This window comes from Squalius cephalus, assembly GCF_949319135.1.
Source record: "Squalius cephalus genome assembly, chromosome: 17".
NCBI lineage: Eukaryota > Metazoa > Chordata > Actinopteri > Cypriniformes > Leuciscidae > Squalius > Squalius cephalus.
Window position 1 is genome coordinate 5,940,561 of NC_137138.1, and position 22,208 is coordinate 5,962,768.

At 37.6% G+C, this 22,208-nt stretch overlaps 2 protein-coding genes across 4 annotated transcripts in view; both read right to left on the bottom strand.

Moving 5' to 3' along the window:
* The window catches only part of ark2ca (arkadia (RNF111) C-terminal like ring finger ubiquitin ligase 2Ca), a 20,679-nt gene extending 7,762 nt beyond the window's left edge, over window positions 1–12,917 (bottom strand). Inside the window, exons 1-4 of the mRNA XM_079846771.1 lie at window positions 12,755–12,917; window positions 411–609; window positions 167–292; window positions 1–22 (exon numbers count right to left, since the gene is read on the bottom strand). The exon at window positions 1–22 is cut by the window's left edge and continues 105 nt beyond it. Of these exons, the coding sequence (XP_079702897.1) occupies window positions 1–22; window positions 167–292; window positions 411–609; window positions 12,755–12,815 (408 nt within the window). The 5' untranslated portion in view covers window positions 12,816–12,917. The remainder of the gene's footprint in view (window positions 23–166; window positions 293–410; window positions 610–12,754) is intronic.
* Window positions 12,918–15,396: 2,479 nt separating this feature from the next.
* ark2n (arkadia (rnf111) N-terminal like PKA signaling regulator 2n) overlaps window positions 15,397–22,208 on the bottom strand; it is a 28,485-nt gene continuing 21,673 nt past the window's right edge. For all 3 annotated transcript variants that reach the window (XM_079847234.1, XM_079847233.1, XM_079847231.1), the window contains one exon: window positions 15,397–21,535. In XM_079847234.1, coding sequence (XP_079703360.1) covers window positions 21,370–21,535 — 166 coding nt within the window. In that variant the 3' untranslated portion in view covers window positions 15,397–21,369. The remainder of the gene's footprint in view (window positions 21,536–22,208) is intronic.

The window sequence follows — 22,208 nt, forward strand, 5'->3', positions numbered from 1 at the left end:
ACCTGCGTCCACACTCAGATCCCTATAAAACACACACGCACATGTTCATTTTATTAAGAGTCATTTAAGAACATTCAATCAGCAGTGTATTTCTTCTCCTTATTTAATCACAGATCATTCCTAACGCTCGAAGTAAGTTTACTGCTGCTTTGTATGCAGAGCTCACCAGTCGGTGCCTTCCGCCAGGTATCTGGGCTGCTGTGGGATTGGCTGTGGGACATGGAGGGGCGGAGCATATTCATATCCCGGGCGTAACCGATGCGTGTTCAGCGGGACTCGCTCCTGTGTGCGTCTGAAGAGCGACAATATGACCTTTTATTTATCAATTGCTTTGTGTGTTTCTCCTTATCGTGTCTTTTATCTTAATGAAAATGTTTAAGTGTCCAAATACGTTTAGGTGTGCTTTCTACCTGCGCTGCAGTAGCTGTTGCTGGATGAGGTATTGCTGCTGTAAGGCCTGAGGTAGGAAAGGGGGCGGGACTTCCTGGAACGGGGGCGGGGCCAGGTGAGGGGGCGGGAACTCAGCAGGCAGAGGCGTTGCTGTAGCAGCCAGGTGAAAATGCCGGCAGGAGGTAGCATGACTATGCTGGTGCCGGCTAAAATGTGCTCCTGTACAGGAAAACCAATCACAAAATAGAGAGTCCACACAACCGATCAGAGATATGTGAAAAACAAAAAACAAAGGCTATGTTCAGAATAGCATACTGTGTGCAATATGCAAAATTACTCTAAGATACCCTAATAACTGGACGTCATTTACCGAACATGATGAGGTTATGTGACACTCATAAATGTATTATATAGCTTTTTAAAAATGTTTCTCATTGCTGTGAAAAGTTTCACCTTTTTTTTTAGCCTTATTCGTTAAACAGAAGCAAAAGTTGTGCAAAAGAATTTATAAATCAATTCATACATTTTTAACAGGGCGTTTACTAGGCAGTTGCTAAGGTGTTCTGGGTGGTTGCTATGGTGTTGCTAGGTGGTTGCTATGGTGTTGCTAAGTTATTCTGGGTGGTTTCTAGGCAGTTGCTAAGGTATTCTGGGTGGTTGCTAGGCAGTTGCTAAGGTGTTCTGGGTGGTTGCTATGGTGTTGTTAGGTGGTTGCTAAGGTATTCTGGGTGGTTTCTAGGCAGTTGCTAAGGTATTCTGGGTGGTTGCTAGGCAGTTGCTAAGGTGTTCTAGGTGGTTGCTTGGGTATTTTGGGTGGTTGCTAGGCGTTACAAGGTGGTTAGTAGTTGTCACAGATGGTTACTATGGAGTTTTTATAGAGTTCTTAAAATCTTTAGTAACGAGTGCCTTTAGTACAGCACTTTTGCAGTCAGTTTGCAGTGCACAGTGCAGTATTCAGTAAATAGTACACTACTATTCCATTCTGAACATAGCCAATGAGAAAGACACATGTACTTCATTTATTTAATTTTTTTACATTTTACCAATAGTTTGATGTAGCTAAAATAACACATTTTATAGCTTTTTTTTTTACTACAGGGAAATTTATAATTTGGTATTAGCATCAATAATAATGAAAATTAAAAAATTTAAATAACAACAAAAAAAGTCACTGTTAATGCAGAAAAACTGTCATTCACTAACATTAAAATTATAAATAAAGTTAAATAAAAATGAAATACAGTTATTGTTACTACAGAAAAACTGTTATAAATTGGTATGAAATGAAATGAAAATAAGTAAAATAATAAAAATACTAACAAAATAAAAATAAAGTACAGTTATTGTTACTGAAAATCTGTTATAATTTGGTATTAGCATCAAAACAATTAAAAATTGATAGATAAATATAAATAATTAAATAAAACTGTTTGTTTCTACAGAAAATTGGTATTCGCATCAATAAAAATGAAAATGACTAAAATAATAGTAAAATAATACAAAAATAAAAGAGTTAACTGTGTTAAAATACAAATAATAAATACAAATAAAATACAGTTATTGTTACTACAGACAAAAACGTATAATTTGGTATTAAATAAAATAAACAAAGATAAATAATCAAATACAATGTTATAAATTATAATTAACATCCATAAAAATGAAAATAACAGTAAAATAACAAATAACTCAATAATATATTACAGAAAACATCACCTAAATATAAATTAGGTAAATAATATTTAAATCTAAATTAATAATTTATTAATTGATAACAAAAAGTATGTTAAAACTTAAGTGTCTTATTTCATGTTCAATTCATTTCATAAATAAATTACATAAATAGGCTAAATAGCTTCTTACACATTGTTGAGACACCATATTAATTATGAATGTACAGTAGCCTAGTAATATCTGGAGTAACTATGGCAATTTGGTTACCATGGTAAATGTTTGTATTAGGGTAAGTGATGTTGTGTAATATGTAATCTTATCAGCAGGACATGAAGTTATAGTTGTGGAGGCCGTTCTGATGGATGTCCTGCATTAGAGAATATATATTACCTGTTCTTTATTTAACTGAAGCCAGGTGACGGTTCTTACGCCCGCGTTACTGCAGGTAGAACTCGTTCTTTATCTGGATTACCACGGATCTAACTGATCCCATTCCCTCGGGATTAGCAGCAGTGCTTTTTTTTTTCGGGGAAATATACTGGAGCTAACTGCGTCAGGACTGGAGATCTGCTTCAACAGAAAACCGATTGGGCCTAATAATGACAGGCGTTTATGAGCTGATTCAGCAGTCAAACGGATTCAGTGACGGACATAACACAGACAGATGGAGGGGTGGGGGGGTTTCAGGGACACACACACGGGCGGAGGGGGAGGGAATGATGGGATTGGAGGAGGGGGAAGGGAAATAGAGAGAAATGGAGGGGGAGGGAAAGAGGAGTGTTTGACAGCTGCTCCTCATAGATCTATTTCAGCCGCTCAGCTGTCCGACTCTCACACACACACTTACTAAATAACTTCACACTGCTTCCAACGGGGAACCTGCTGTGGTCATGCAGTGAAAACCTTTATAGATTGATATTAATAAACAGATGTTTGTGACACTTGATTTTGGTTGGTCACTTGTGTAATTTTGCTGGCGCTGATTTGCTGCTCAAGAAACGTTGTGATCGTTGAAAACAGTTGTGCTGCTTCATTCAATTTTGATGAATAGACAGTTCAAAAGAACAGCATTTATTTGAAATATACATTAATAATGTTGTAAAAGATGTTCTATGTTCACCTTCGATCAATGTAATGCGTCCTTGCTGAATGAAAGTATTCATTTTACTGACCTTACACTTGGACGGTCGTGTAGAAATCGAAATACAAACGTGCATTCATAAAGCTGTGCTAGCGTTCGTTCTTCTCACATAGGCTAATAAAACATCCCAAATTAATATTTCAAATGCATTCATCTATATGTTCTATATGGCAAAATAAACTCTTTTAGACATAATTTTTGTGATAATGACTAGCTGGCTAAATATTACTCCTTTGCATATGGTCTGTTGAATATGTTAAAACTGAAGTGTCTTATTTCATGTTCAAATAATTTCCCATATCCCATCTCAATATGCAGAAGATGACTGTAACTCGATCACCCCTCTGAGTACTGAAGTTTGTTAGCCACAGTAATGCATGTGAAGTATGTACAACAGGACAGCATGTGTTGGTCGGGTATTCAGATCTGCGTTTGCACACTGAAGAATCAACAGAGTAAGGGCCGGTTCACACAGAATGCGTTTTTCCATTCCACTGTGCTACTTTTCCATTGTTTTTCGATGTAAACACACTAGATGGACATCTTTAACCTTTGCGCTCACGTCTTGCGTTGTTAGAAATAAAAGCCATGGCTGTGTCTGAAATCGCCCCCTATACCCTTGAATAGGACACTATTTGATGAAACAGCCATTTGTAGTGGTGTCTAAAACCATAGTGGACGTTATTGAGTGCACTCATTCAATCCCACAATGCACCGCAATAACGAGTGTACAGCTGATGTACACTCAACTGCTAGAGAATACCCATAATGCATTGTGATAGTAGCGCTGAATGATTCCTGCATCTGATCAGAAGATAGCGCCCACATGTGAATGATCCATCCATCTATTTTCCAAACCGCTGGCTACAGCGTAATATCATACAGGTATTAATTCATTTTTAATTGATTAAAATGTTTAATTAAAGGGGTGGTATAATGCCCTTTTCACAAGATGTAAAACAAGTCTCTGATGTCCCCAGGGTGTGTATGTGAAGGTTTAGCTCAAAATACCCCACAGATATTTTTATATAGCGTGTTAAAATTGTCACTTTTTGAGGGTGAGCAAAAACGCCTCGTTTTGTGTCTGTCCCTTTAAATACAAATGAGCTGCTGCTCCCGGCACAGGGGGCGGAGATTCAAAGGGCTTGTGTCCTTTTACCTTACACACACATGCACTGAAAATTTCAAAAACTTTTAGCCTTTATGTTCAAACCGGAGTCAGACAATGATGGAGAGACTCAAGAAGAAGTGACAACATGTAGAAGCAACAGGACGTTTCTGAATGGTTAGTTGATGAATTTATGTGTATTTAACTTGTAGTCATTGATTAGCATATTCTGTCTTGATAATCTATAAATCGTGTTCAGGGGGCGGGGTTTATGCAAATTTTAGGGTTTGTGATGTCACTAACCCGGGAGGAATGTTGTGTAGTCCCTACCAGCCGTTTGTTGTAGTCCTTAAAGGGGTGGTATAATGCCCTTTTCACAAGATGTAAAATAAGTCTCTGATGTCCCTAGAGTGTGTATGTGAGGTTTTAGCTCAAAATTCCCTACAGATATTCTTATATAGCATGTTAAAATTGTCACTTTTTGAGGGTGAGCAAAAACGCACCGTTTTTGTGTGTGTCCCTTTAAATGCAAATTAGCTGCTGCTCTCAGCACAGGGGGCGGAGCTTCAAGAGCTCCTGTCCTTTTACCTCACACAGACATGCACTGGAAATGTCAATGTTTATGTTCAAACTGGAGCCAGACAATGATGGAGAGACTCAAGAAGAAGTGACAACATGTAGAAGCAACAGGACATTTCTGAATGGTTAGTTGATGAATTTATGCAGCTTATGTGTAGTTATCTTCTAGTCATTGATTAGCATATTCTGTCATGATAATCTATAAATCGTGTTCAGGGGGCGGGGTTTATGTAAATTATAGGGTTAGTGATGTCACTAACCCGGAAGGAATGTCGTGTAGTCCCTACCAGCCGTTTGTTGTAGTCCTTATAAAGCGATTTCTTTAAAAGCAAATATCTTCCTTTGCTTTGAACTTTGAGCGTTGTAACTTTGTAGATGTTGTTTATGCTCAAACAGCAACATTACACACTAACTAAAGTTAGAAAAATGAAATCATAATCAACCACCCCTTTAAGGTTTATACATGCTAGTTTCCATGACGGAGTTCAAAATAAATCTTTTCATTACTACTGGAGCTGCGAGTTTCAAATGATTATTAAACAGCAAGCACAAACTATACAAAAGCAGCAGCCCTTCCGGCGCACTGTGTCCGAATTCACTTGTTTTCATTCACTTCTTCAAGTGAGCTACATTACTGGAGTAATGTAGGGAATAGTGAATGAGGGTATAGGGCGCGATTTCGAACACAGCTTGACGTCCGACATTGAAACACAATGGAAAAGTAGCGAAGTGGAATGGAAAAAGGCATTCTGTGTGAACGGTCCCAACACTATTGTTGAAGATTCCCAAGATGTCATTGCAAGAAAAGAACAAATCTGACCTCTGCCTTAAAGGGACAGTTCACCCAAAAATGAACAATCTGTCATCATTAGCTATATATGTTCCCATTGAAAGTTGTCAATTTAACTTGTGTGCAAAATTGGAATTTCACATAAATAATTTGCGAATAAAGCAGCGTTTCCATCCCATATGTTCAAAAGAACAAAATCACCTTTTTCTGTGAAATTGGTACAACATATCTGTAATAAAAAACATGGAAGATGCTGCAATCGGGGAAGAAACCATGGCTCTTTTTTCCTACATCATCATAAATGACTCGTCTCAAGAGTGTGCAGACGAAACGCAATAAACGCCATGTTATCTTGCGTTCATGTGGATTGTGGAAACACAATCATGTGAGACTTCTGGGAGGGAATTAAACCAAATCATTCTGATGACAGACTTTGGTTCAGGCATTTCAGAATAACTAAACCAACATTTGAGATGTTGTGCGATGCCATTGGTCCACTGGTTAATCCAGTTATCCAATTACAGCTCCTGTTGAGGCAAAGTCACGTGTGTGTTTTTGTTGCGCAGTGAGGGATTTTTTCGGTAAATGTGTTTCCATCGCAGTTTATGCGCATGTCTTCTTATCGGATAAAAAATGAGCACAAAGTTATGCACCTGTTTAGAATTTATGCGCATTTTGGAGTTTCCATCCCGAGTTTTTTAAAGCTACACTGTGTAGGATTTTCTCCCGTCTAGTGGTGAAATTGTTTATGACTATCAACTGAATATTACTTTCTAGCCCCTCCCATTCCGAAGGCGTTTTAACCCATACAGTGGCCGTATTATTTCAAATCTGACGGCAGTCGCGAGTAATCTCCCCCTCGCATTCGTCACGGCGCCACTGAGTGTAAAAACGCGAAGGGCGAAGCTTGAATTTCCAGGTATGTCCCTCTTTGGCTAATTTATTTTCAAGATGGAGGTGCAACATGGCTTCCGCCATTCGAGCGACTCGCTCGTATCTATTCTAAATGGCAGATTCTACACTTACGAGAACACTTGATTAGTTGGTAGAAGTAATTACACATTAATGACCACATATCATTTTGAAAGAACAAAGTGTTTTTTGTTAAGAATCAACTTAAAAAATTACACAGTGTAGCTTTAATGTGATGCACCAAAATGCACATAAAAATAGGTGGATGGAAACATATAGGTGGATTATTCTCACTCACGCTGTTCCAAACCTGTAAAACTTACTTGAGATATGTTGAAGAACATTGAAACACAAACAACATTATTTGGAGAAAAAAAGGGGGTGTACATTTTTGGGTGAACAACATCCTAAATCACTCGTTTCTTTATTCCTGAGGAGAATACGAGGACAAAAATTGTGTTGTAAAAGGTCACAGGAAAGATTTGTAAAAGCTCAAAAGTCTGTGGCCCCGGGGAAACAGAAACACCGTTGCACTTGGAGGAGGAGATGGAATTTTCCGAGAGCAAAAGTGCAGAGACTATTGATATAGAATTGTTATTGTCTCATTTCACGCCGCCTTTGGAGAACAGAACAGAGGAGAAACCAGTGATTTTCTCAGCGGGAAATATTCCCCAGGGCTCCAGAGATTCAAGCAAAACTCTTAGATCAGCAGAAATGTATGGAGTGTGCGGTTCACGCGCTCTGAATTCTAATGATCTTTTCCCTCTGCTTCCCTCAGAAACCCAGGCAAAAATATTGATCAGTGAATAATTGTGCGATGTACTTGCCATCCAGGATATTGTACATTGCGAGTCCCTAATAAACCACGAACTCTCTCTTCCATCTGAGATTCCGATGTTTATCGAGTGAAAACTCTCTGAAATCCACCGTTAGAAACAAAGGTCACGTCCTGAAGGTCAGGTAGCAGAACTCAATGAATGAGTTTTGTTAAGATTAAACCTCATTCAGATGTATTTTATCCTTCCCTTATGGCCTGACCCTTCACCTCTAACACTTTTTATCTGAGGATCCTTTTAACTAATTGCTGACCTTTATTCAGACCTTTGTTTCAGCATGTCGAGTTTTCTCTGCAGGTTCTGTAATATGGATTGATTATATCTGTGGGACTCTATATAATGCCGGGTTCAGACTACTACTACTAATCCGGTTTCGGCACGATCCGTTTGATGTAGGGTGTGTCGTGGTGATTCGTAAATGACAATGGGCATCAGAAAGGCAAGAATCAATCGTTTTATCTTGTATCTATCACAAAGTTTCGAAACATTTTATTTTCATAATCCCGGTACACTACTGTTCAAATGTTTGGGGTCAGATAGATTATTTAAATGTTAAAAGAAGGTCTTTTCTGCTCACCAAGGCTGCATTTTGGCCCTGTTTGATCAAAAATACAGTAAAAACAGGAATATTGCGAAATATTATTACTATTTTTCTATTTTAAAATGTAATTTAATCCTGTGATTCAAAGCTGTATTTTCAGCATTGTTACTCCAGTCTTCAGTGTCCTTCAGAAATCATTCTCATACTCCAGGATTCTTTGAATAGAAAGTTTAAAAGAGCAGCATTTGAAATAGAAATGTTTTGTGACATTATAAATGTCTTTACTGTCACTTCTGATCAATTTAATGCATCCTTGCTGAATAAAAGTATTAATTTATATAAAAAAAATTAAAATAAATCTTACTATCCCCAAACCTTTGAACGGTAGAGTATTTCCAAATGAAACTAGAAAATCAATGCAAAGAAGAAAAATAAGTCCTCAGGATTTGTTTTTATCCATCAGGAATTGATTGGAGTTCATGTATTGTATTGATTTTCACTCAAAAACCCGTTTCCGCGGAAGACAAAATGAGAACGAGGAGGAGATACACTAACGCAGGAGGTCAGATAGTGAAATGCAGATGGGATGTGTGTGACTTGAAGTGACTATTTTGCCTCCGTATTTGTGAGTGCACATTCCCATGATTCACTCTGGCAAGTGGGAGGAGCTGAGAGATGACTCGAGGGAGGGGCCAAAGAGGCCGTAGAGTGGAGTGGGAGGGGTTTGAGGGTACGACACATGGAAATCAGCAGAGAGCACACTGAGGGTTAGGGGAAAATCTACAGTCTTTATTGGAAATTATTAGTATGAGTGGAATTGTGTGATCATAATAATAATAATAATAGTAATAATAATAATTCCATGCAAATAAAGAGCGAAGGCAAGGCCCAACCATGCTCCATAAAGTTAACATAACAGAAGCAGCATCCAATGGGTAGATGTGTATGCTACAACACGTCAGTACAGCAGGACATGTCTACACAAAGATACATTGGAGTTTGCTGTTCAATGTTCCAAAACAAAGAAACAATCAAAATCAAGAAGAAAATAATAAACATGGTCATGCATTACAGCCTAGTACAGGAACAGAAGGCAGAGAACCACAACCAAAGAAATAGAGACATTTCGATACTAGGAGGACTTCTACAGTGCAGTTCTAGTGATCCCTGTAAAGCGGATGACATTGGCGCTCGCACAGCGCTAGGAGCGCCGCTCGGTAGCGCTAGGCTAATGCTGGCGTTGCAGCATGGGTAAATCAAATGAATGAGGGGCGGTTTGAGTGCTGGTCGGGTGTCATGTGCCAGTCAAAAATACCACTTAGCTACTTCTTGTTCCTTCCGAGTACTAATTTTATTATTTCCAAATAGGGCTGCACAATATCGAAATTATATGTTGTAATTATATTACAACGGCTTGCAATAACTGCGGTCATGAACAAAAGACAAAGAGAAAATCACTCACTGCTCTTGGCTGAATAACTTTTGTAGCTTTAATAAGAATCAGTGTATATTTAATTCCTACAGTGTTTTATTTTTACATTTGATTATTCAGTTTCTGTTGTTAAATAACTCTGAGGACAACCTGAACTGATGTTAAAATAACACTTCTTACGCTACAGTAAAACACCGCTGTTCACTTTCAGAAGCTGTAGGGATGTTTTCTTGTCACAAAAATAATGTGAAACACGCATGTAGGTTATATAATTTAAAAAATATTTTAAAGATAATTTTACACACTTTAAGCATTATCGTAGCGCATTATTTAATGAGTTATCGCATTTTTCTTTAATATCGTGCAGCTCTACTTCCAAACGGAAGACGGCTTTTTTCTTCAACAAAATATGCCATTTAGGTTGTCTTTAACATTATATGAATTATGCACATGTATCTCTTTTTAAAAAGGGGCATTATGCTGGTCTTGAAATAGCGGCATTTCCGTTTTTCCCCCCAAGTTACTCTTTAGAGATCAATAAAGCTCAAGTGTCTAATTCCTTTGAAAATAGCCAGAGAAACAAGCCATCATTAATAAAATTTGTTTGAACTTCCGGTTTTGCGGTAGCTCTGTATATTTCTATGGCATTGCTGTCAAAGAGTAATTAGCTAGTGAACTCGGTTTATTTATTGTAGAGTTAACAAAAGTTATCAAGAGCATTGTAATGTTTGAAGCGGATGTCACTCATTCTCATGTCGTTCCATAACCATGAAGTCGTATTATAGTTTTGTGCGAGGAACATACAGATTCGGCTCCACACAAGAACCAATGGCGTTTTTGGCCATTAAAATCATTAAACGCACATGCTATTTCATGAGATTTCTTACATCAGAAGACTTGAAATATAGTGCACATGTCATTTAAATCAAGTTTGTTATGAACTAAAACTATTAAAAACATTTTTGTTATTTGCAAAAGCTGCAATAAAATATCAAAGTAACACTTTATTTTATGTCACTACATGTACTTACTATATAATAACTTATTTATTAATATATCCATTAATATCACTCAGTACTTTAGTACAAAGTGACTACGTCACCTTAAAATAAAGTGTGAAAAATAAATTAGATGAAATATTAAACTTAAATTAGAAATGTTGCTGAAATACGTTGAAGCACTAAAATAGCTAACTAGAAATAAAACCTAAATAAAACTGAATGAAAATATTTCAGCTTACTCGTTTAATTTTTAGTCATTTCGTTACTTGAATATGAACAATGCTAAAATAAAACTGGTTTAAACCACCATTATGGTGTTTTTGGTCCTTTCTGGAAACCCGTAAAGATCCTTAAACATCTCCTTTTGTTTTGCACAAAACAAATAACAGCATAGGGGTTTGGAACGACACAAGGGTAAATAACGACAGAAACTATTCCTTCAAGGAAGATGGTATAGATTTATTTTGATTAAATAATTAATTGTTCGCCCCAGGAGGGCAAAGGGTCACCGAGTGCGACGTTATCGACCCGAACCGTACTTGAATAATTAGAAAATAAACACGTTGAGCTTCTCTAGTAAGTCCAAATCTCGGGCAAATCCCACCGGCACAGCACACCCTCCCGAAAAGACGAGACAGAGACAAGTGTTTAGGGGTCGATCAAGCCCGGCTATGATCGAGTGAGAGGCCAATGCATCCACTTGACAGAAATTTACAGCAAAAATGTTGGTCTATCCACACTGAGAATGGGACAAATCACAATGACAGTCGTAAAAAAGCTAAATGCTACAATGAGTTGTTATTTTCGTCAAAGCAACAATGACCATTTAAAAATAAGAAGACAAGAGGATTCTTCTAGAGAAGAGAGAGTGTTATTCTGCAGTCGGTTACACAGGAGGATATAAACTGGATGAGTGAGAGTTTGTTTGTAATGTCGTCTTCAGATGGAAAGAGAGGGAATGAGAAGAGGGAGTCACAACACAGCTAGATGCAGGGCAGGCAGAGGCTATAGCACAGCAGCGGCGGGTGATCGTTAGATACACAATGGAAGGGAACAGAGCTCTGAAAAAATGCGGTATGTAGAATCAGCCCCCAGACTATGGAACAAGGAAAAAAATAGAAACAAATACAAGCACAATCAATGAAACCATCGGTGCTAGGGCACGGCTACAAAATGCACCTTATTATTATTATTATTGCACACAGACATTGATGCATTTGTTTTTCTGCTGGTGTAAAATGCATACACTACTGTATTAGTTAATTACACACATTTTATACACAGATCTGATGCACCTCATATTTTACAATTGCACAACAAAATGCATATACTACTATATTTAATTGCACATATTATGTACGAATGCATCTTTTTTTCTGCTGGTGCATTAAGGTTTAAAATGCATAACATAGTAGGCTAGTATTTGCATGTTAAATAAAAATGCATCATCGGTTGGTGCAGCATTATGGAATTCCAAAGCTGCCAAAATATGGCTAAAAATTGTATTTTTCTACTATTTTCTTTTATCATTTAAGTGCACAGATACTGTATATGATGCACCTTTTTTTTCCAGTCCAGACATGGCTGGCTAAGGTGGGATTTAAGATTCAGACGGGGTTTTTTCTCTCTCTTCTTCTCTCCATTAGAGCAGAATTAAACACGCAATGCAAGCTGCAAATGATGATTAGATATTAAAACGATCCGAAGCCAATTTTGTCATGCATTCATCCTGTAAAAGCTTAAATTAGGAGCAGGTTCAGCTGAGGGTATTTTGTGCTACTGCAGCTGCCCATCAGTACTCTGACTGCTGAAGCCATGTTTAATTATTCATAAACAAAACCGCACACGGCGGAACGGATGTGAGGGAATTTAACGCAACGCAACGCGTTATGTCCACTGCAACGAACTAAAACGCTGTCGACGCTACTTTGTTGATTATAACATGTAACGTTAGGTTCGTTGAATCAGCTTCGTTGTTTGTACCAAGCGTTTGACGCGCCCCAATAGGGTGCTATACGCAAAACAAACGCATGAATACGCGTAGTTTATTCCTATATTAAACGCATATGCTTCCTGACACAAAGGATGACGCTTAGGAAGGTTGTGCGCGTTGTCCAAATTGTGACCTGATAAATATTTATCCAGCAAATCAGAAAACAGTGAATATCTAGATTATAAATATAGTGCATTTTCTACTATGTTACCCCCACTGAGCAAATCGCTCCGTATTTGTGTTGCAAAATACGCGACGCTCCGGCAGGCCAGCAGCCTTTGATCACGTCCGCGCGACCCTCGCGCGCTCATTAAAAACAGACGAGGGCGCGTGCGACAGCAAATAAGACGCAATTACCTCTACTTCTGACGGAACCGAAGACGGGAAGAACCAGATATCCGACGTGCACTAACACCATCCTGGCTCCTTTGTTGCTGTGCTGCCCATGGACACCTTCGCCTTCCAATACGAGACCATTCAAAATGCAGTCCAGACGCCAGCTGCCCGCACACAAAGAGAACGGCGGCCAATCAGCGAGCACGGCGCTGCTTCCTGTGGCTCCGGCTCGTCCAATCAGAGCGCTCGGCACGGCGGCGAGTCTTTTGTGAATTAGCTGTAGGGGGTTTTGACATCATCAGAGTGGACGCGGCGGAAACGCTCAGCTACTAAAACGCGTCAAGATTTGTAAACTATGACGTCAGCGTGTAAATATTATACTGGGATGTTGGGATATATATATAACATTTATTAAAAACCGCGTTTTAAAGATAGTCACGGTTATGTAATCAGACCATTAATCCAGGTTAAAGGAATACTTAAAATTCTGTCATCATTTACTCACCCTCAAGTTGTTTCAAACCTGTATGAGTTTCTTTATCCTGTTGAACACAAAAGAAGATATTTTGAAGAATGTTGTAACCAGTTGATGGACCCCATTGACTTCCATAGTAGGGGAAAAAAATAGTGTCAACTGTCTGGTTACAACATTCTTCAAAATATCTTATTTTGTGTTCAGCAGGAGAAAGAAACTCACACAGGGTTGAAACAGCTTGAGGATGAGTGGCCTAAATGATGACACAAATTTACTTTTGTAGTGACCTATTCCTTTAAATATAAGTACTATGGCATGCTGGTCATTAACATTAAACAAACAAACAAACACTGGGCTTAATCAAACTAAATAATAGGGTTACTATACAGAATGGACATGATTGTTATCTGGCATACAATAAAACGGTTGAAAAACTCAAGGGAGTGACAGGGGTTAAGAGGAAAAGTTTAGAGAAAAACGAATAAATAAATCGCGATTAATTGCATCTAACAAGTTTATATATATATATAGATAGATAGATAGATAGATAGTGTGTGTTGTTTTAACTATCAGGTAATAAACACAAAGACATTTGGGTATTCTGAATGGTCTGTTGGGCAACTGTTGTAAAGCTTTTGTTACACTTTCAGATTTGAGGTTCGTAGCACATATACACCAACACAAACATGATCAACCTGTTTTATTGTATTTTTACTAATCTAATTTGAAAGAGCGCAAGAGAATCACAGACAGAGTGGGCCTGTTGGCCAGAAACGGGTTTGGTTGCTTTGAAAGACTATACACTCCATATGTCAGTCCTTCCCCGTCCTGAACCCCTTCCCCCAAACACACACACACACACACACACAGGGGTCTGAGCTGTGATTATCTCTGCTCCTTCTGTTCATACTCCTCGCCACAACCCCTGTAAAGACCCCCACCCTCTCTCTGCTCCTCCAATTATAAAGTAACACATCTTATTCAACATCAATTACACTGCTTGTTATAAAGGATCTCTTACAGTCACTGTACTCATATTTACTTGACTTCTTACCTTACTTGACCTAATACACAACAAGAGGCTAAATATAAGAATTTTCATGTATTAATCACTTTTTGTATTGCCAATGTGTGAACAGCATGTAACAAAACTTAAAAAGAGATCTTCCTCGGCTGTCTATGAAAGCCTGTACAGTAGACCTGATTTTTTGTTTTGTTTACACAACCAAGATCCCGAGATCCTCTTTTATACAATATTTATTATATAAGATTTATTATAGGATAATTCTGCCATTCTGTACTGTAATGTTAGTGCGTCATGCAGAGAATAGGGATTAATTCAAACTAGTCTCACATAACCAGACCTATATAATCTGTAGTTTCAAACATATTTTTTATTCAAACTATAATAGCAATGTAATTTGAATGACCTCACCTGTTGACATGATGACAGAGAATTGCAGAGATGTGCAAACATATCCTCACCGCTGTCCTTTTTGCTGTTTTTTCAACAAAAATATGAAGCAGCAAAACTGTTTTCAACATTAATAATAATCATAAATGTTTCTTGAGCATCAAATCATCATATTAGCATGATTTCTGAAGGATCATGTGACACTGAAGACTGGAGTAATGATGCTGAAAATACAGATTTGATCACAGGAATAAATTACATTTTAAAATATATCACAGTAGAAAAGTTATTTTAAATTGTAATAATATCACAATATTACTGCATTTTTGATCAAATAAATGCAGCCTTGGTGAGCATAAACATTGAAAATATCTTACCGATGTCTATATTTAAAGGTTTTTGGCCTAAAACAGTTATATTGACAGGATTAAGTCTCTTCTAACGTCTTGGCCATAAATAGCAGAACTGAATTCATAGCACAAAACTTGTTCTGATGTAAAGCCAGCAGACTGAGCTGACATTAGCATACAGCTGCGGGCGTGTGTGTGTGTGTGTGTGTGTGTGAGAGGAACCCCTATTTCTTTGTCATTAGGGATGAACAGACCCTCTTGTGGCAGCTGCCTATCCGTGACCCCCAGAGGTCAGAGGTCACAGGCTGCTTTCCCACACTGGAGTCTGTTTTATAAAAGGGTTGCGAGCTGTTGCTCTGATACATTCACAACTTTGTTAACTCATTTTAATAAATGAAAACACACACGCACAAATGTTACTCTTTAAATATCTCTATTTATTTATCTTAAAATAGTTTCATTTTATATTCTACATAAATGTTTAAAGGAAGAAAGACTTGCGGAAGCAAAAAAATATTAACACTCTTTTTGCTATTCATTTAAAATACTGTCGAAATGAAATGAACCAAAACAGAGTATAGCACAATTAAATAAAGGGAAAGTGTTTTTCAAACGCAGTGGAAATCTACTGAACGACCCATAACGTGGGCTTACATCGAGTTCAGCCACGTCGGGCCGTCCCTCTGTTCTCAGGATTATTGCTGTTTTAGGACGCTTAAATCTGTGTTAAACTACAAAACATCCCGGCAGGAAACACAAGACAAATGATCACGAGACAAAACGCAGGAGAGAACGATGATGACGATGCCATAATGGAGGCTTTAGAACTCCTTTAGAACTGAAATCTGAAACGTAACATTTAAAAGTGCTTAACTCAAGAGCCGGATGTGCTGGTGTTGTGTGTGTGTGTGTGTGTGTGTGTGGGAGAGAACATTTCACAATGGCAAAGGAATATGCCAAATGTCATATTTTACTCATCTACATGTGGTTCCAAACCCGTATGATTCATCCATGGCAGACAAAAGGAGAGATTTTTGCAGAGTCACGAAGTTGTTTTCCTTACAGTGAAAGTTATTGGGGGACAGATGCTGTTGAGCTCCATTAGTTCGTCATTCCATGACTGAAACATAACGAAATACACTACTGTTCAAAAGTTGTTTGATTAAAAATACAGCAAAACAGTAATATTATCAAACATTATTACAATTTAAAATAACTGTTTTCTATTTATGTTAAAATGTAATTTATTCCTGTGATCAAAGCTGAATTTTCAGCATCATTACTCCAGTCTTCAGCGTCACATGATCCTTCAGAAATCACTCTAATATGATGATCAAGAAACATTTCTTATCATTATCAATTTTGAGATCAGTTGTGCTACTTCATATTTTATAAATAACATATAAATGCCCGTTCTTATCAACTTAACATGTCCTTGCTGAGAAAAAAGTCGTACTGACCTCAAACTTTTGAATGGTATTGTGTACAGGCATGTTCTTCATATAAAGCTATTGAATGTCATCAGAAGATTTGAAATATATAGTGCACAAGATGCATAAACTAGTTTAATGGTGCTTTTTTTGGTCACTTTTGGACATGGACAGCATCCGTCCCCAATGACTTGGTAAAGAGCAGAGGAACATTCAGCTAATCATATTTTGTGTCCCAGAGAAGTCAGTCAAACGGGTGTGGAACGCCATGAGAGTTAGTAACTTTCAGAGTAAACTATCCCTTTAAAGCATCAGCTCCACATGCATCTCCTTCATCCTGGAGAGTGTAGAACATCTCTGTGCTCTTTGCTATCACAGGAAGAGAAGATATCACACAATCTGGGTATCACTGGTGACAGATGTGCCCACTTTTAACTCTGAAAGAGCTTCCTCTCCTTCACAAAAGCAGGCTGAACATGAGGCAACAGCTGGGATCCAGCAACGGCCTTCACTTTTGAAGCCAGAGAAAACAAAGTCAGAGAGTTTGGAATGGAATTTGCTTGGAGGGATGCGTCTTAAAGGAACAGTTCAATCAAAAATTAAATATGTCATTTGCAGAATGTTCACGCAGCTCTTCCAAACAAAGCAAATGCGACAGATCAATTCATAAAAAAAGTAAATAAAAAAAGGTGTAGAATTTTCACTCAGAATTTGCTTGTAAATTTCTACATTGAATTGAAAACAAACGTGAAATTTTGTAGTATTATAGTATTTTTGGTAACACTTTATTCAAGGTGACGTAGTTACACGTTACTACATGTGCTTACTATAGTAATAACAGTAAATTATGCATAATTACAAGTAACTAACCCTAAACCAAACCCTAACTGTAACTATAGAAAGTATATGAAGTTTATTAATATTACTCAGTACTTATTTGAGAAAGTAAAATGTAACTACGTCACCTTAAAATAAAGGGTTACACTAATTTAAGGTGTCCGTGTTACGGTGTAATTATACATTTAAGTAACTACATGTACTGTAAATAGTTACAGTTAGGGTTTGGTTTAGTTACTAGTAATTATGCATAATTTACTGTTATTACTATAGTAACTACATGTAACGTGTGTAAAATAGCGTTACCAAATAAAATGTAACCATATTTTCTTGTAAAACGTACTCCAATTGTTTTATTTACACCTTTGAAAATGTATTTTTCACAGTGTAGTGCACAAGTCATATGCATATATTTTAATAGTGCTTTATGGGAATTTTCTCACAAAATGATCATATGCTTTAGAAAACTACGTTTATGTTGGTTTTCGACAGCGTCCATCTCCATTCACTTCCACTGTATGAAAAAAGAGCTGTGTAAACATTGTACCAAGCATCTTTTCCACATGTTTTTACAGAACAAAACTCATTTTAAAATGACATGAGAGCAAGTCAACGATGATCATTCTTAGGCGAACTATCCTTTTTAAATTCCTCTGCTACTATCAGTTTTCCTGCTCTGGAACTACATTTTCCCTTTCTCGAGAAGCAGTTATTCACCTCACGTGATTGACAGAGGTAAAGGTCCAATCAAACTCTTAGAGGGGCGGGTCACAGTTTAAGGCGGGGCTAAGAGAGCCAAAATGGCCACCAGCATGGCTTCAAAACCTGCCTCTGAAATGTCCATACACAAGCTGAAAGAAGCAGAATAATTCACATTCAGGTAGTGAGTGCTCCTCACACACAGTGGTCTGACAAGTAACAATCGTGAGGAAGAGAAACAAAAGGAAACATTTGATGTTATACAGACTGAATATATTGCCAAGACTTAAATCTACAGCGCACCCATAAATGTATGTTTGTCGTCATTAACTCACCCTAATGTTATTCTAAACCCACATAACTTTCTTCCGAGGAACACAAAAGGAGATGTTTTGAAGGATGTTCACACTGCTCTTTTACAAAGCATAAAGAGACTTTCATTCTCCAATAAAGCACCATAAAAGTGGTCCATTTGACTTGTGTGCTGCATATGGACCACTTTTAAAGCAGCTCTGTTGTCAGATTTGCTTCATTTTATGGAAACGATCAGCATAAATATTCTTCAAATCACCTTTTGTGTTACAAGGCAGAAAGAAAGTCATGGTTTTAAAAAAGACATGCGGGTGGATACACGACTTTTCATTTATAGAGCGAACCATCCCTTTAATATGCAGTTTTGGAGATGCATATTCATATTGCTCTTCGAACAAATGACTCATATATGTAACATCAAGTAAAACACAGCAAATATCAATAAATAGTTTCAGTGGTGTCTGGGATATCGTGATGCAACCATAGAAACATGTATATAAAACTAAGTTGTGGTTAAATTGCTTAAAAAGTCTATATGCAAATTAGACCCCATTTAGAAAACAAAACCTAGTATTTTTTTTCCTCATCACACACTGATTGTATTCACAAGTGTAAACACTACCAGTCAAAAGTTTGGAATCATTACAGATTTTTTTATGTTTTTGAAAGACATCTCAGCAAGGCTGCGTTTATTTGATCAAAAATACAGTGAAAACTACCCTGGTAATCCAGAGTTCTCGCGAGAGCACAAGTTGAATTTGCTCAGCGAGTTACTCTGGGGTCGAGTAATGATGCTCATTAAATATGCCCTTGTATCCGAGCTGCACCAATCACATCGGGTTATCTGATATAGGCGGGCCAGAGGTGAGATGACGACAGCGCTGTGACGTCGAAGTCATTAGTAAACATTGCGAGATGGCTATGGATGAACACCAGTTGTTTGAAACGACTTTGGCCGCTACAATGAACGAGTTAGACGTGGCTTTTTATCTAAAAGAGGAACAGAAGACGGCGCTCGAATCGTTCCTTTGCAAGAAGGACGTTTTTGCTGTTTTGCCGACCGGATACGGCAAGAGTCTAATCTCCAAGTTAGCTCCGCTGGTAGCTAAGCGTATGGGGCTTGTTGTGATTGGTCGTAGTGTTATCCAATAGCGTGCAGTGAGATTTTCAAATGCATGCTTGGTGCCGCCCCTCGAGCTGGACGATTTTTATTAGTCAATGCCAGACCATTAATCTTTCAGATTTAGGTCTGGATTTCCAGGCTAAGTGTAAACAGTAATATTGTGAAATATTATTACAATTTAAAACAACTGTTTTCTATTTGAATATATTACAAAATGTAATTTATATCTGTGATCAAAGCTGAATTTTCAGAATCATTACTCCAGTCTTCAGTCATTCAGACATGCTAATTTGGTAGAGTATTTCCACCAAAATATTACATAGCAAAAACTGTTTTCAACATTGATAATGAAAAATGTTTCTTGCAGCAAATCATCATATTAGACTGATTTCTGAAGGATCATGTGACACTGAAGACTGGAGTAATGATGCTGAAAATTCAGCTTTGATCACAGGAATAAATGACATTTTACTATATATTGACATAGAAAACAGTTGTTTTAAATTGTAATATTTCACAATATTACTGTATACTATATTTTTGATCAAATAACTTCAGCCTTGGTGAGCAGAAGAGACTATATAAAAAAATCGTGATGATTCCAAACTTTTGACCAATAGAGTGTTTGAATAAGTTCCATTGGCATAATAAAAGCAAGGGCCCGTTTCTATGACAATGCGAGATGTACGTAACAAACATGCTCTGAAAAACTGTAATGCTCAGGATACACACACACACACTCGCACGCACGCACGCAAACGTATTGTGAAAGCAGTATCGGGTGAGGAACACACACTCCAAGGCTTCTCCCCACACAGCAGCATCAAATGTTTGACAGTGAACACACACAATCTCGCGCACGCAGAGCAGTGGGGCATTTGCTCCGGTGAGAGTAAGACCAGCAGGTTTGTGGTTATATCTCGACTAACAGCTCTTCAGCAGCTAACAGGAAGTTACATCACAATAACAGTGGCTGGGGTGGTTCAAGCAAGCGACTCCTGAGGCCAACAGCAGGATCATGTAAGTGTAGGTGTTTTTTTTTTTCAGTGGGGCAAAGTGACTCAAAAGACGACGTTGAAATCTGAGGATCTGAGAAAGCAAGGCATCCCTGATTTGCCATGATGAAATGACTGAGGTTTGATGAGGATTTCAATTTGTTGGCTGAATCCCACAGAAACACATTCAGGCGTTATTTCACCTCAAAATCTAAAGAAGAAAAACAAACAAGAAATTATATTTTGCCTAAAGAAAAAGAAGCCTATTTTTAGACCACTTTCTATTTTTCAAACACTTTTACCCCAAAATTACCATAACATCCATATATTTTACTTTTGAGTTTATTGTAACTCCCAGTATTTTCAATAATGATTCTTGTATTACAGTAAACGCAATTGAGAGCTTTGTTAATTAAACAAATCAACAAAGGCAGTACAACAATTCAAATATGTTTAAAGTACAGTATTTTTTCAAAATTACAATAATAAATAGCACAATTCAAAAATCTTAATACTTCTAAAAAATTGTCTGTTCTAAGCTAAATAATCTAATAATAAAGAATTCTTATATTCTATATTCTTGATTTTGAAGTGAAATACGACCAGTTTCTGTGAGATTCACCCTTTACATTCAGTATATTAATTTATTTAAGGAAGCCCCATATTATTTTTAAGATTGTAATAAGTATTTCAGGCCAGTAGCTTTGATATCTGACTCTACCGAGGGGAGACCTTGGTACAGTATGCGCTCGCTAACCATTACCAGCCCAGTGTCATTTACTGACGTTACAATCCCAGTATCAAATAATTAATCAGGCATATCAAAGAGTATCAGAAGAAAGCATTGAACAGTAAGATTGAAGAGTTTTTCATTTAATGAAAACATTATTCTGTGTTGTTAGATTCAACAGTCAAAGTTCATTTTGGTTTGAGTCACTCAGCCCACCAGTCACATGTATATGAGTGTGTGTATCTAAGCGTGTGTGTGTGTGTGTGTGAGATCACAGCAGGTATCTGTGCCGGTCTTCGTCCAGCGTGAGGTCCACCACCTCAGGAGGAGGAACCCAGCCTGACTGCGCAGAGACTGACGTCCACGCCGGCGGAGCTCTTTGCTTCCAGGAAGAAAGCGACTGGATCACTCCACCGCGAGGAAACCTTGAGACAACGCTGAAATAACATTACAAAAACATTAAAACGGTCACATATTTCCAAGTAACAAAAATTAAGTGACTATTTATCTATTTAGAAATATGTTGAAATAAAATATCCTAATCAGGGCTTGACATGAACACCCGCCAACCCTCCGAATGCGGGTGGATTTCAGCAATGGCGTGTAACGCAGTCACTAATACTAGCCACTTTGGTGGGTTAAATTTTATATATGATATATACATTTCTCAGTTGTAGTTTATTAAAAAGGCATCTGAAATAATAAAGTGTCAAGTATTGATTTTTCGATACATATGGATACAGAAATATCTGAAACGCTCCCAATACTCATTTTCTGCAGAATAGATGCACGATACCAGTTGCGCTTTCACGGTCTCTCATCTCTCCGACAGCAAGTTACACACAAACCGTCCCTTTACTCACTCATTTGCTCCGGAATGTCCGGATGAATATTGCTGATGTTACAGGGCTTGAATTTCAGCGTGAGATTGTGCTTTTTGCGCATAATTTTACTAGTGTCCGCATATTTTGTGCTCACACCCAAAGTGCGACACTTAAAGCTGCCTCAGTACTAAATTTAGTTTTTTTTTTTTGTTTTGCTGCTTAAACAGTCAAATAAACACAAAATAATGTCAAAATGCCGTTCTTGGCAAGTATTCACATAAACACA